The sequence below is a fragment of the Lepidothrix coronata genome, unplaced genomic scaffold, assembly GCF_001604755.1.
Source record: "Lepidothrix coronata isolate B3197 unplaced genomic scaffold, Lepidothrix_coronata-1.0 Scaffold130, whole genome shotgun sequence".
Classification (NCBI taxonomy): domain Eukaryota; kingdom Metazoa; phylum Chordata; class Aves; order Passeriformes; family Pipridae; genus Lepidothrix; species Lepidothrix coronata.
In genome coordinates, this window is record NW_016690310.1 from 1,034,769 (window position 1) to 1,050,542 (window position 15,774).

The 15,774-nt window shown below is 41.5% G+C and overlaps 1 protein-coding gene across 4 annotated transcripts; it reads right to left on the reverse strand.

Annotated features, from left to right (window-relative positions):
- Nucleotides 1–882: 882 nt before the first annotated feature.
- E2F8 (E2F transcription factor 8) lies at nucleotides 883–12,483 on the reverse strand. Of its 4 annotated transcripts, XM_017826792.1 has the most exons (14): nucleotides 12,309–12,482; nucleotides 10,835–11,110; nucleotides 10,393–10,549; nucleotides 9,017–9,322; nucleotides 8,191–8,352; nucleotides 6,647–6,784; nucleotides 6,119–6,328; nucleotides 5,665–5,749; nucleotides 4,910–5,393; nucleotides 3,784–4,014; nucleotides 2,820–2,949; nucleotides 2,359–2,675; nucleotides 2,183–2,245; nucleotides 1,538–1,650 (listed from the first exon to the last, which is right to left on the reverse strand). In XM_017826792.1, exons 1-13 carry the CDS (start codon nucleotides 12,345–12,347, stop codon nucleotides 2,219–2,221), a joined length of 2,562 nt encoding a protein of 853 aa, XP_017682281.1. In that variant the 5' UTR covers nucleotides 12,348–12,482; the 3' UTR covers nucleotides 1,538–1,650; nucleotides 2,183–2,218. The 4 variants fall into 4 exon arrangements, with proteins under 4 accessions (XP_017682279.1, XP_017682280.1, XP_017682278.1 ...); XM_017826790.1 differs by lacking the exon at nucleotides 2,183–2,245 and having other exon boundaries at nucleotides 883–1,650; nucleotides 10,853–11,110; nucleotides 12,309–12,483; XM_017826791.1 differs by lacking the exon at nucleotides 2,183–2,245 and having other exon boundaries at nucleotides 883–1,650; nucleotides 6,119–6,280; nucleotides 12,309–12,483.
- Nucleotides 12,484–15,774: the final 3,291 nt, after the last annotated feature.

Sequence of the window (15,774 nt, forward strand, 5' to 3'; positions counted from 1 at the left end):
CAGGATACAGCCATTTGTGAGACCCTTTCACCAACCCTAATTACTGTAGTTTCATTAGTCTGTCAAATGTGGTGTCTGAAAATGAAAGGTTTGGAGTTTGTTTCCTCTGAGTAATGCAAGTTTCTAAAACCTTTGCCTTTATATTTCTAGCATGAAATCAATAGCAGGTGTAAGGAAGATCAATCAGTTATCCCTTTGGAGAAGAAAAATCTATTCTCTGCTGCAGTGAGAATTCCTCCATCTTGCAGCTTTTATTCTTTTCTCCCTCTCATTTAGTATTTCCATAGTGATCGTATTCTGTTAGGTGTATTTTGTATTATAATTTTGCATTATTAAAAAGCAGCCCAGATAGTTTTACTGTGTTAGCTGTTTTGACTATGTTTTTTACCCCAGTCCAAGACTGAATCTTAGGCTTTGCTACCATTTCTCCTATCCTAATTTGGTCTGCCACCACATTTGACCTGGAAAAGCAGATACATTGTATTTTGATTTAATCTGTTAGTTATTCCTCGTTATCTGAGTGTGAGCTGAGTGAGGAGTCTTCATCTTTCTTCCTTCAGTGTAGAAGAGGTGCTGTATGTATTTAAATTTAAATTAATCATTTAAATTAAATGGTCTAACTTAACTTGTTTGAAATTTTTTTGACATTTGGACACACTTTCCATAAAGATACTCAGAATTCCTTACTTCATAACTATGTTTTCCTCTAACTGTTGTTGTTAGGAGCTATAATATCTTGTGACAAGAGTTCAGAAGTTACATCAAGTTATTTAAGTCCCTTTCTGATGAAATTCCTTTTTCCCCTTCCTTCAGAACACAGAGATGCCCTTATTTGGCAAAAAAAGAATGAAGATTCTTTGCCGGTGAATACAAAATGTATTACTTAACTCAGGTAATCTAATTTGATCAAACAGAAAAAGTCAATGCAGGGTTTTATGTAAGTTTAATCTGAACAAATTGATTTAAAAATACAGTATAAATAATTCTTAACTTATATAAAAATCGATTAAGAAAATTTGGGGAGATTTTTGCTTTTTTTACTAACTTTACAAAAGAGCATTATTAAACATAGAAGCAAAACATTTTAACTATGGCCTTTTTGTTAAGACATAAAATATGTACACACTCACAGTACTTTTTTTTTGGTGCAAAATAGGTACTGACTGATAGACTGTACCTTTCTGTACAAAGACAATTTCAGCTTACTTTGCATAGAAGAAAATCAACACACACACACAAAAAAACCCCACTAGATACATAACTTTGTTGTTAAAATACTTCAGGTAAGCCTTTTGGAAAAATTCATTAGGTATTAACTCTCATTAAGAGTTAATTTTATTTCTAAAGCATTAATTAAGGCTATTCCAGCATTTTGCCAATACATGTCCAAAATGTATTTTGGACAATGCCAGATGTGTGCAGTGTGTTAGCAGTAATTATGCCCATTAACACATTCAGCAATTCCATATCCCAAAATTAGTCTTCCAAAACTTCAAGTTTTCGTTGAGGAATATAAAGAGTTCCTTGAGAGATTCTCTCGGTACCATCTGAGTTTGTAGATAGCGAAGATCCAGAATTTGGGCCTCCTGGTGTGCGGAAAAAGCTTTCTGTAACTGCCTGAGGCTCCTGAGGTTCCTTTGGAGCAGAAGGCTGAAGAGAAAAAGTTACTTTCATTTAAGAGGAATAAAGGTGAATTCTAGCTCTAGGTTTCTGCAGGATGTTAGCAAACTCTTTCCCCCCCCCGAAATTTAAAAACTGAACAACTTTTTACAAAGAATTTACCTGTATTCCTTGATATAAATATATATAAATAAAGTAAATAAAAGTATGATTTTTCTAATCCCCTCCTAACTTTTTTTTTTAATACAAACAGATATTAGGCAATACAGTATTAAACAAAATATACAGGAAAACTTCCTGGAAGAAAAAAGTATGCTTTAAAGTCCTTTACAATCCTATTCTATGAAAAGAAAAAAAAGCGCTAATATTAAACAGAAGAACTTGCGAATATTAAGGAAGTAACAAGAAGGAAAGATAAAGTAACAAAGGGACAATTTTTTGATAAGCATAATTTCAGATCTATGCAAAATCCTCCCTCTAAAACAGTTGTCTCTTCACATCTTGTCATCTTCCAGGTGGCTCCACTTCCACAACAAATAAGTGACTTATCTTCCTTGCTAACCTCTCAGTTCTATCGTACTTAGGCTGGCCTTCACTGCTAGCTCTTTTTGGGCACTGCTGATTTCTAAAGATCAAAAGAAAATGTTTATTTAAAAACTTTACCTGCTGTAAAGGAATTGCTGCACTGTACTTCCCACTCAACCCACCATGGCCAAGGTGCAATATATTTGTACTTACCTTCCCTTCTTGCACATTCATGTTTCCTGAGCTGTGGCTGGTGTTTTCTGCTTGGGAAGAGACCGGCATGTGCTGAAGAACAGGATTTGCAGGAACTTGCACACCAGCAGGTAATAGTCCTATGTGTTGCAGCATGAAGTTCAGAGCTGAAGAACTTGGATTTTGGGCAGAACTGGCATTGTTTGAATTGAGACAGGAGTTGCTCAGTACAGGTGCAGCAGCTATGGAATTTGGTGACAGCATAATGTTCAAGGGTGTTATATGAAAAGCAGGAATGTTAACTGTTTTCAGCTCTGAGGCTGTCATTGGAATGACACCTGAAACAGAAACATCGAGTGTTGAAGGGGATCAAGAACTGAGGCTCAGGACATTGTGCTGTGACTTCATTAAGTCAGTAGGATGAATCTGGCCCGCAATTCCTTAAACCAGACAAGTCTACACCTGTTTTATTAAACACTCACCAGTAATGGGTGAGCTGTAGGTAGGGTGCTGTAAGGAACACATCCCAGCTTTCTCTTTATTGGAGCAGTCTGCCTTTGTGCCATGGGTGCAGTGAGTAAGAGGAATAAGATAACCAGAGGGAAAAAAAGTCTGACAAAGAAAAAGACGACACACCTTTAGCTCAAACATGTAATAAACAAAACCCAAATATGTTCTCCAAAGCTGCATCTCCCTTGCCCTGTTCTTATTCTCTATCCTCCATATCCCCAGGATCCTGTATTCCATGCTCCTGCTACCTTTTGTCTGAAACGAGACACAACTAACTCAAGGACATGCTCTTAAAAGACCACATACAAGTCAGCTGGCTCCATTTCCAGCTGATATCCTCAGTGATTAACTAAAAATCCACCTGGGATTAACACAATGCAATTAGACAAGACGAAAGAGAAACCCTGACACTGAATACTTTTTTCTAGAAGAAATTATTGGACTCATTAGTCATCATATCACCTCATTGTTTTATGAAAAACACAATCCAAGATATATTGGAAGACAAACCTTTCGCATTTACACGTTTTGGTCAACTGCTCTTTATTCAGGTTCTCCTCAGCAGTTAAGTCTGAACTGCAGAATACTGGATTTTACTGATAAGGAGAGAGTTTTGTGGGATTCTGTTTCAAAGCCTGTGTAAACAAAGGACTGGGGAGGTGAGGGATCTCAACATTGCTCTCAGCCTCAGTCTTAGGGTGATCTTCATTCCAATTGAAGCCTGAAAGCCACTTTATGTCCTCTTATCTGTTTGCTAATGCAGAAACAGAAGTTCTACATTCCTACAAAATAAGGTTTTAAAGCACTCTAAAAAGAATCCATCCAAAGACAGTCTATGTAGGTGTAGTTTGTTATAGTTTTGTTTCTTTTGCAAAGACTCCAAATGGTGTTTTCCTAGGAATGGCAAGATCTCCTGTGGTGTCTGACAAAGCTTACCTCAGGAGTAGGAATGGCAAATGCTACAGGTATGTCTTGTTTAGTTTTGATTTTATCCTCATCTTCTGGAATATTTTCCTTTTTACATTGGTCACAGCAACTTGCCATGTTTTGATCCACATTTTGATCTAATGTTTCTGTTTCCTTCTGTTTATCTTCCTGGACATTATCCATTTCATGATTCACTTGTGAATTATTAGAAGGTGGTTTTTCATTTTTAGTGGATTTTCCCTTTAAAAAAGTACACACAAAAAGAAAGCCAGATACTGTAAGGCTTAACATTCTCAATTACAGCCATACAATGATATTTATACATTTTTTAAAATTGGAAAGCAAGCTTTCTCCTTTCTCCTGATCCCAAGTTTGTGCAATAAAAATTTCTGATCACTAAGACAACCAGGTCCATGTTATCCCTTCTTTCTCCTTCACAGCTGGTGGATGTTTGACATCACATTTTGTCACAACATGGTGACAACATACGATGACTGTTTCAGAAGCACAATTTATAGCAGGGTTATAATTTACAGAGGTCCTAAAACTTTCAGCAACCAAGGAGTAGAAAGCAATCCAGCCCCAGTTTCTCAATATGCATCAAATTTGTCTGAACCTCTTATTCTCTTAATGTGCTACTTTATTGTGCTTACAACAACCCAACAGTGCACAACATTGGGTGGAAATATTTAGAAGGCATTAGGATTTGGGGATGTTCCCTGTCCAGTGACTTTTATGTGTCCACTTTCCCTCCTAACACCTCTAAAGCCAAGAATGGGTGCCAGTAAGTTCATGGAGTACTAGAATGGTTTGAGTTGGAAGGGACCTTCCAACCCCACTCTCGATCTGACCTAATCAGGAAAAATAGGTATAAATAGGTAAAATATAAATAGGTAAAGTCTTGACATGTTTTGGGAGTTGTTTTGACTAACATCTGTACACTTTGACACATGTTCTTAGAGCCAAAACCAGGCCCTCCAACATCAGCAAGTAGAACAAATGAACATCATCTCTTCAAACATAATGTTATTAAAAACACCTACACACACTGGCAGGCTTCTAAATCACTTTGAAAATGAGTAGGTGGCAACACCATTAAGCTCTGAAATGGCATTTTAAAACTAATTTAACTTACCAAAGAAGTACCAAGGCTCTCCTCATCACCTCTATGCCTTTTAATTAAATTATTCTCTTGTAATGCTTGTGATCTTTTAAGGCACCTCTGTGATGAAGTTTCTGATTTAATCTCTGGTCTTTCTTCAGCTGCCAAAGGCTTTGTTGACTCAGCTGTAGCGATCTGATTGTCCCCTTCCTCAGTGGTTATTTTATTTAATACTTTTGAATTATTATTCTTAATTCCAGTTACATTAGCACATGGTAGAGGCTGCAACATGAAACCTGGGCTGTAGGTTGTCACAGTGTGGGCTTGAGAAGGATGCAGATATATTGCATATGACATCCCAGAGTGAGGATGAGGTAGGATTACTGGTGAGACTGAGCTGTGGCTTGCAGGGCAGACCCCCAGGGGCTGGCTGGGAGTTGGCTGCTGAGGGGGTTCAGGCTTGGGGACTGCCTCAGGTGAGGACAGGACACATTTCATTTGCATCTCCTCTGCTGTCCTTAAGCAAAACAAACAAAAAAAAGCCCAAACATATTTTAATTCCTTCAGGTAGAAATGAATGCCCTGACAAATTATTTTCTGTAGTACAAAGACTTAATGTGAACTTGTACTTCTCAATCCACTGAACAGAAAGTAAGTGAATAAATAGCCTGCAGTACCAATGGTTAGCTGTTTTTGCAGACTATTGCCCCACTCAAACTGAGCATAATTTTAACTTAATGGCCAGTGCCATCATAAAGCTTCTCACCTTAACACTTGTGCAAACTTACTTGGATTGTCCTTCCAGCTGCGGTTTAGCGATTGCTGGAAGCTGAGTTATTGTACTTGGGAAAACTGGTAAATTTTGATACGTACCTGGTGGGAAAAGGAAAATCAAATCAAAACTGTTAGTACATCAAATGTAGAAGTTAAAATTTAACTTTAATTTGAGGAGACTTCTTTATTTAATGTAGCAAACACATTCAACAGCAAAGCACTAAGACCTATTATCCTCAAACTGCAGACCAGACTTGACTTGATCAATTGGATGAATTTTAAAGCCCCCAGGGAGGATCCTTAACGAGAATATGAACATTGATAGGTAATTTTCTGCCAATTTTCTGGAATATAGAAGAACTGTTTAGAGAGGATAGCCCAAAGCAGAGTTTCCACAACAAAGCAAGCCCACATATTTAATGCAAGACTGGATCTGACTTAAAAACAAACTTAAAAAAAGATACGTACTTGTACTCATTTTAACTGGGCTGGTTGGAGCAGACTGGATCTTTCTTCTGTCATTTTCTATACTCTTAACTAACTTTATTAGAGATGAATGCCGAGTGAAGTTTTGCTTTCCTTTTGAAGGAAAAAGGTTTTTTGAGCAGTGCTCTTTGGAAGGGACAGATTCTGAAACAGGTGGGGAACAGGTTATAGAAGTTGCTTCAAGTTTTGTATCTAAAATGCAGGAAAAAAGGAGAAAATATATATAATATGCAGATTCAGTAATTAAAAGCAATTATTTGAGCCTGGCTTATAATTACTGAAGTACTAGCAGCAGCAAACATGGAATTCAAGAGTCTCAGTATGAGAACATCTACTTTGTGGAAATAGATACTGGTGTGCTGTGCTGTCAAGGACTAAGGACAGAGATGTGACTAGTAAAAGACTTTCTGCTTAGTTATTCTGTCTTTTGATCTAGAAATTCTAATAGAGAAAACAAACAAAAAATCAAAAATCATCAGCAGAACAAAAGGAAATGACACATACACCTACCCTGAATGTTTGGCAAGACCTCAGGTCCTGTCCACTTGAATGCTGGTTTTCTACCTCTCTCCTCTGTAACATGAACTTTCTTGATAAGCTTCAGGCTGCTGAGAACATTTGCTATGTCATAAAGTCTCCTAATTTTGGCTGAAATGAAATAAAAATAAATAAATGTAAAGTAAGGCAATTCCAATTAACAGGTTAGTATATATGAGATGAAAAAGGGTGGCTAAAAGGAAAAAGCTTTATAATTTTTTTTGTGAAAACAATTTTGTGGAACAGGTATTTACACAATAAAATAACATATTGTGATACAAAGTTTACATGTAAAATAGAATGACCTAGATATAGATCTGGAAAAGAAAATGCTGCGAAGTTTATTACGCTAAATACAGGGAAAAAAACCCATTTTCCTGTGCAATGATCAAATCTATACAAATTCCGCAGTAAAAATAAGTAGATTAAAAGGGAGGTACACACATGCAATGGCAAATGTGGGAACTGGAGGGCAGAGAGACTAAAATCCAACAGGATAATCATCCTGCATGTTCTTCACTGTCTCTAGGTTAAGCTATTAGGGAAAAGTTTTAGGCTGAAGTCAAATTACAAGTGATTTCTAGAAGGTAAAGTGAATGGGCTTAGGCCTAAGCTTCTGCTACTGAAAATTTAAAAGTCTAGCAAGTTATGGAACTTGGGACTGTGCTTTGTAACCAAGAACATGGTAAAATATGTGATACCTGAAATACAGGCACATGGCTGGAATGCCCTGAAAATGCTTTTATTGTGAGACAGGCTTTATGGAGGAAGACTGAAAACAAATAAAAAACCCCACTGACTAACCATCCATCCTCTCTGTGTTGCCAGGAGGGAGTGAAAAAGAAATTATGAACTCAAACCAGTGAGGATCACTTTTTACATAGATACAATTCCACCAAAAAAAAAAAAAATCAAGGAAGGGTCTAATTTTTAATGAAATCCACAATTAATTCTTGATCCTTCAAAAGCAGGCACATTTTTAATTGTTTTAATTATTACACATGTACAGACCTAGACCTAGAAGTACCTTTCCATTTGAATGGAGAGGAAGTGTGTAGGGAACTGAGAGCAGGATAAAAGAATGAAGAAATAATTGGCAGTTAGAGCTTTTGGTTTCACTTCCTCTGACATTTAAGTTACTAGCAGGACTTTTACAGAATCTCTTTATATTTCCACCAAGTTAGTTATATGACCAGAACATAGATTTGAATAATTGTGGGGCATCTTTGGTGAAATGATGCTGAAAACCTTCTGACAGGTCTCTTGAGGAAAGAAATTGTTACCAATGAGGAGCCTTGTGGCATTACTTCAGGACAGAAAATTTAATGGACTTTTCCTCTTGTGGGCATTAGGTATCAATGACTATACAAGTGGGTCCCTCTTATAAACAGCACAAGATGTTTAGTGAGTTTTTGGAGGCTCAAATATATTTATGGTAGGAAAAATATGACAGTATTTTACGTTATATGAACTAATACTGGAATCATTCACTTAGTTTAAGCTTTATATTTACTTACTTTTAAACTTGCTTTTATCTAAGTCTTCTAACTGGTCTTCTCCAATCAAGATTTTAGCAGCAACTTCAAGGCTCACTATTTGAGGTGTTGAAACAAGAAACAGCATCACAAATTTCTGACTCATCACTCGTAAAGATTTGTATTTCCTGCCATTTACTGATGCTGCAGCAGACAGGAGAAAAGATTAAAGTATTAAGTGACACACCAGCCACAAACATTTCTAAAACACTGAAAAAAATTGTCAGTAATAATAATTACAAGAACAAACAACACAGTGACTAGACAGGGCCAATGTGAACTCCAGAATCATGACAAGAGCCAGATAACTGGGTGCATACCAAGTCTAACTACACAGAAGAGAGTGTGATGTACCCCCCATATACATTTCCTATTGTCTGACAACTTGTACTCTTAAAGATGCTCGACCCTTAATTAAAATCTCTTCCATGACTCAAACCTAAATTAAAAAAAATTAATTTATGCTTTTTGTTTAGTAACTTCTGGCTTTATAACAGTTCAATGGTAATTGGTTGTATTTTGGTATATTTGATACATTTGGTGTATTTTGGGATTGTATGTTGGTATATTTGATAGCTTCACCTGATGCTCCCTTGTTCTTGCCCTGTAAAAACAAACTACATGTGCAAGAATTGAATGAATAAGACAAGTGAAAGAGTGCAGAGCACTTTTTCTCCCCACAAACAGTTGTGGTGCCTTTGGGGCAGTACCATCTCCGAAAAAAAAGGCCAACAAATGTTTTTTCAAAGTTCATGGATATTTATCATTACAAACACATATTATTCTTGGCACAATAGAGAATTATTACCAGCACGAAATTCCACTCCTGGGAGCTCAACAAAAGACATTTCTGATTGTTCACTTGAGCCAAGAGAACTTGCCGTTTCTTCATTCCTTCCACCGTCAGGATCAAATTCATGCTCGTACTCTCTTTTCTTGATCATTTGAATTTGCTGTATGTATTTGTTCTCTTCTCCAACTTTTTTCAGAGCCTGCAGGGTCTGGGGGAGGTTATGTCTCCCGTGCCAAACATATCTGTTTCTGGCCAGGCGGCTCACCATGTGCAGGCTCTCCAGCACATTCACAATATCATAGATGCGCCTGCGTTCAACATCTGGGAAAGAAAAAGATGAACATGACATCTCTACTACACAAAATATGTTTAGTCACACATTTACCTGCAACAGATCCCTATCCTTCCTTCTAAACCATTTTTGCCAATTCCTTGTTAGAAAAGTTTCTGGAAATAGCCCTCATAGATCTTGCCAGCAAGGAAAATAATTCTTGCTTCAGATATGGAAAGACTCGCTGTTCCACAGTTGTACTTGGCTTACAGCATTCCTTAAGTAATAAAACTTACTGTTGCCAGAAAAGCCATTAGATGGGTTTGAATCCAGCTTTAAAAAAAAACAGAGCATTTTTAATTATTCATTGTACTGATTTTAGACTGTCCCCTTAAATAACCTTGGAAACTTATGGTAGGTAACTGCCTTTTTTTTTTTTGATACATTATTCGATTAACACACTGTCCTTTTCTTTTTTTTTTTCTGTGAAATTCTTGTTTTTGAGTAGGCATTTTCTAAAAGAGATGTTCTTTTGTACAAAGTACAAAAAAATATAAATCACAATGCTTTAAAATTTTTATAACTATTACCAGTTTGTAATCTGTAGAATACTGTAACTGCATAGCTTTTTGGCTTACAAAAGCTTCAGCTTGATGTTGGCAACTTAGAGTCTCTGAAAATCATTGATAATTTAACTTTCTCATTTTATATCACTATTTTTATATTGCATCATCAAAGGCAGAAAATAGTTTCTTGCTTTGATGTCATGGTTGGACAGGAAGTTGTGGATTCAGTTTGAGAAATGCAAATTCCTGCTGCCAAATCCCAACCACTAATCTCTAGATCCAAAAAATTGCAACTGATTATTCATGGTATCAGCAATAATGTAGATGTTTAATATGAAACAGAATTCAGAGTTTCTCAGTTCGGTTCATTGAAGAAACTTTAGCATTTTAAAAAAATTGTTCTAAGAATGAGGAGTTTAAAACTGGATTTAAATAAGTTTGAGAGAATACAGTAAGCATTCAACATTTTATGGAGCAAAAATGAACTAACACAAACAGCAAGTTATTGGCACATTTGCACGAAGAAATCTTTAGCAGCATGTACAGCAACTTACGTAGCTCTTCAGTGACTTCGTCAAGGCAAATGTAACTTTTCTGTGCGGCGCTGGGGTAATCGGGATATCGAGCTAAGAATTTATGACACAGCAATCCCAGGCTTTTCTCTTTGCGACTTGGCTGAGATTTTTCATATTCATCTCCCAATAAGTGCTCCTACATGGGAATGAGAAAAAGAGAATTTGAGATTTTTGACAATATGTAAACACAGATATTTAACAGCTTCATTGTTAGCACTGTCAAAGGCCCGGTGTTCTCCCTTTGTCCTCGGCAGCTGTGAAATTAAACCAGAACATTACCTGTTGTATGTAACTAGTCAATATCCTTACTTATATTTGGTAAATGCTCCAAAATCAAAACTTAAAAAAAGTTTTGTTACGTCAATGTACAACTTTTTATACTGAATAAACAGCCTTCAGCTAACTTGAAAAAAAAAAATACCTGCAAACAGTGTTTCACCTGTAGAACCTCAGTTGAACTGTTTGACAGTTGCTTTTTCTGTTCTCTGCTCCTAATCTCAGGACTGGCCGCACTAATCAGCATTTTCAAGTTGGAAGTAGGTGTCCATGGCTCTGCTGGAGAGGTTTCCTTAGGTTTTGGGGGTGTGGTTAGTGGCTGACAGTCAGGCTGTCTCTCTGTCAGTACCACCTGTGAGGTAGCTGCTTGTTTCAAAGGGGTTTTCAGTACATTTCTGTGTGGCTCAGAAGGCTCATTTTCCTATAGACCAAGAAAGAGAACAATGGTGAGATTAAAAACCAACAATCCACTGATCAATAGTAGCCAAAGGGGGCACAGAGACCATTGCATTTTTTGTGCAATGGTTCCAGTCCTGCTCTGAACCAACAAGCCCTGTCCCTGAAAACCATTTTTGTGCCTGGAGCTTAAGGCTCGGGGCCTGTGGCATTTATTCCTTAGGTAATTTTCCTTTTCTTTCCCTCTGGGGCAAATACAGTCAGAACAAATGTTAATGCATAGCAGAGCTATGAAAGAACGGCTGAAACACATTTTCAGTGGGTGTGATGTTCCTTATAAATTCTTGTTGGGCTGAACAGACATCAGCGTACGTGTCAGGGAATTCATCCTTTATTATATAGCCGCCTTAACTCCGGCAGCCAGCCCACTATAGAGCCACAGAAGTGTTGGCTAACAAGCCCTTAACTTTTACAAAGAACTTTAACAAGCTCCAAAATCGGTGCGAAGTAAGGGGTGGAATATGATTGCGGCGCTTGCCTAGAGAAAACAAGAGAGGAGGGAATAAAGGCGGAAAAGAGGGAGAGAGAGTGAAGGATCTCTGGGACCAGGAACCGATCCACTTCCTCGTGTGGTTTCCCTGCTGGAACCCCTTTACTTTTGGCGCCGTATATTCGCGCATGCGCGGTCCGCGTTTTGGAGCCCTCCAAGGACTGGGTCAGGGGTCTCTGGAGTTCCCGGGGGTCTTTGGAGCTCCTAGAGCTCATCTCAGGGAGGTTCCCGGGGTTCCAGGCGGGCTCGCAAGCCCGGACCCGCACGGGAAGCGGGCTCAGCCCAGCGCTGCCCCACTTCCGCGGGACCTTCTTCCAGCGGCAACTTCCCTGTCACAGCACCGCTGAATGCTGGAGACGGACGTGACCTGCTTATCGTACCTGCTCCTCCACACAGCTTTCATCAAGGAAAAAAAGAAAAGAAGGAGAGGGGAACCAGGAAGAAATAGTGCTCCTTAGGGACTCGGTGGATAAAGGTCGTCAGAGGTGAAGTTTTAGGAACTTTCGTTACGGACAGGGATTAAAGCGAAGGTAACACGCGCCCGGCTTCTGCCGTCCCGCGGTTTCTACGCGTGATCGCTCGGGCTGAGGCGGCTTCGCCCCTCGAAGGTCCGAGCACGGACACCGGGGCTGTCACCGCCGCCGCGGGAAGGCGCCCGGGACTTGGGAATTACCTTGTCGCCGGTGCCCATCTCCCCGCCCGCCGGCCGCATCCTCCCGCCGCCTCAGCAGGCGACACCCGCCGGTCCTGCCGCGCCGCTCCGCATCGCAGGTCCTGCCGGCTCTGCAGGGAGGCGTTGCTTGGCGGGGGAGGCGGTGCCGGGCCGGCTCCCGCTGCTCCCGGGCTCGTCCCGTCGCCTCCCGCCCCAGCCCGCGCGCGCCCGCCGCCCAACGGCTCGGCCCCGCCCCGCTCGGCCCAGCCCAGCGCCGCCCATCGGCCCCGCCCGGGAGCCCGTTCGAACACCCGGAAGGTGCCGCTCACGCCGCCCTGTGCTCCCGCCGCGCACCCCACGGGCCGGCAGCGCCGACGGCCCACGGGAGCACCGCTGCCGCCGCCCGCCCCGGGACCGCCCGCGCCGCGGGGCCGCTCCCGGAGCCCGGTTTGAATTCACCGCGCGGAGCCGCCGCGGGCGGGTGGGAGGGGTGGGGCAGCCAATCAGCGCGCGGCGCTGCGCCCCAAGCGGCCAATGGGAGCGCGGCGCCTCCGTGGCCGCTCCCTCCCTCCCTTGTCCTCCTCCTCCTCCTCCCGCCTCCCGCCGCTGGGCGAGCGCCGGCGGGGCTCGGGCTGGGGCTTTGGCGGGTTCCCTGTCTCCCGCCCGCCCCAACGGCCGGCAGGGTCGCGGGGCCCAGCGGGCGGGCCCGGGCGTGAGGGGCGCCGGGCGGTTTAGCGGAGTCAATTTACCCGCCGCCGCCTCGCCCGGTCCCCGTCCTTCAGGGGCCGCACGCCCCGCGCGGGCTCCGCGCGGGCCCCTCGCGCCTCCCCCGCCGGCCGCGCGCCCCCTCACGGGGTGCCGCCCGCGGGGCCCCCGCGGTTGCCGCACCCCTCGAAACACACCGTGGTTTAACATGCCGCGTTTGAAACACTCCGCACATCGTGTTCGAAACACCCCGCACACTGTGTTTGAAACACCATACACTGATGGTGTCCGCGCCCCGGTCCGGAGGCTCCCGGCTGGGACCCCCGACGGCCGCGGCCCTGCACTCCTCGCTCAGCAAAAAGGAGGGAAAAAAATGTGAATAGCTGAGCGATTGCGGGGCTCGCGGTGGGTGGGAGCGCTTGCGATAGCCTCTGGGCAAGAGGCATTAGTGTGCCCAGGATGAAGTCCGCAGCCGTCTGGTGCCGCCTGTCACAGAATCATTTAGGTTGGAAAAGACCTCTGAGATCACCGAGTCCAACCTGTGACCCAACACCACCGTGTCAACCAGACCATGGCACTGGGTGTTACGTCCAGTCCTTCCTTTAACAACTGCAGGAATTGTGACTCCACCACCTCCCTGGGCAGCCCGTTCCAATATATCTAATCACCCTTTCGGTAAATAAATTCCTCCTACTGTCCAACCTAAACCTCCCCTGGCACAGATTAAGACTATATCCTCTTGTCCTCCTCTCACCTGTTGCCTGGAAGAGCCCGACCCCCACCTGGCTCCGACCTCCTTTCAGGGACTTGTAGGCAGTGATAAGGTCCCCTTTGTCCTTATCACAGGGGTTACAACACCCCTGCTCTGCAGGCAGGCGTTTAGGATGCAAACCCACCTCGCCTTGGGTGTTCTTTTTACCAGAGCTGGGATTGCATAAAGGCAAAACCTTTAAATGCAACTGTGTAATTTTCTGAAAGGAAAATCTGAAAGCTTGTAAACTCAAGTAAAAAAAAAAAAGACCCTGAGTGACCTTCACTCCTTGGCATCACCAGCCATGTAGCAGCAAAGTTTTATTCTCTGGCAGGGCATACACGCCCCACATTAAAAAGGGAGAAGTAGGATTTGAGTGGTCATTTGCTCTTTTCCCTTGTTTGTGCTTTGATCCAATTGCACTGATTGTGCACTGGCTTTTTTATGTAAAAGACGCACTAGAAGGTGTGATTGTTGTGTCCTGGTAACCCAGAGCTGCTGTGCGACTTACAAGAATTACAATTATACATACTAATTACAATTATATATACTAATTACAATTATAAATACCAAGTACAATTACAAATGCTAAAAAAATAATGTGCTATCTTTCCTTTTTTTTTTCCCCGGGTATGACCACATGCAACGTGCATGGAATTTGAGTTACTTAAATGAGGAGAAAATGCATTCAACATGTTTCAAAAATCAAACTGGAAAAAATAATCAGGCTTTTACATTCAAGTATCACCTGATTACTTATTTCATTTATGCTGAGCTTTGAAAATTACCTCTATCCCCTAATCAAGAAGCCATTATCTCTGTTCAAACACCACAGTATCTCTTGTGACCTTTGTTCAGGGGAGATATTTCCTGGTCTCAAATTTAGCCTTAAAAGCTGGTCATTTTGAGAGTATCAGACATTTTAAAGCAGAGATTAAACGAATTGCTACCATTATTACCATTATTGAAATAATTTTTCTTTTAGTAACTTGTGTGCCTCTTTTGTGATCCTCCTTAGCACGATACTGCCTTTGCCTTTTTGAGATTATGGAATTATGTGGAGCTGTCAAGGGTGTGCTCTGTTGCAGCCATCAATTTAAAGTATTTGTAGTATTTGTATTTGTATTTTCCTTTGCTCTTGCTTGAGTTGCTCTCTGCAGCCCTGGGCATAAGAAACAATGATTCCATTCTCTGCTAAGGTACCTTCTAGAGAAAAAAGCACAAGGATTAAAAATCCTATGACCCTGACATGGCAACCAAAGGCACCTGTAGCAAGTTAATAGCAGGTCTTTTAATGTATAACCTCGAAGGCTCTTGTGTGATCATCCTTGTCTGGGATGTTTGCTGGTTTCAAGTATTGTGCTTAATCAAGACACCACCTGATGCCAGAAATCAGTGTTGGAGAGTGATAGGTAATTTTATCTCTGCTGGTTCAGCTAAAGTGTTACTTGAAGCATCATCAAGTGGATTAAAGAGAATGTGTGACATATCCTAGTGATTTGGTCAAATCAAAGGAACGATGAGGTGGTAAATAAGTGTAGAATATGTAAAATTAAGTGCTTCCAGTGCCTGCATTCTAGTTAAGCATCCCTCCTTCTCTGCCCATAGACATTTTCCTCTTCCATTAGTGATGAACTGTTCTAAAGAAAGCACTAATCTGGTTTGCTTTGCATGCTCTACTCTGAGTTTTTTTTCTAGTATGAACACGTTGTCAATAATGGATTGATTTTAGTGTGATCACAAGGCAGTAAAGTTCAGCATCTTGTGCTCATTTGCTTCATGGATGTGATGCTGTACTTCTGTCAAGAGGAATTGTAATTAATGGCTCACATAAAGCCAAAATACATAGAGAATTTTACTGAAATCATTCTTATTAGGTAATTCCATGTATAAGATCACTTACAGAGTACCCAGGGAGGTGGTGGAATCTCCATCCTTAGAAATATTCAAAAGCTGTCCAGATGGTCCTCAGCAAGGGGCTTTAGGTGGCCCTGCTCAAGCAGAGGGTTGGACAAGATACCCTCCAGAAGT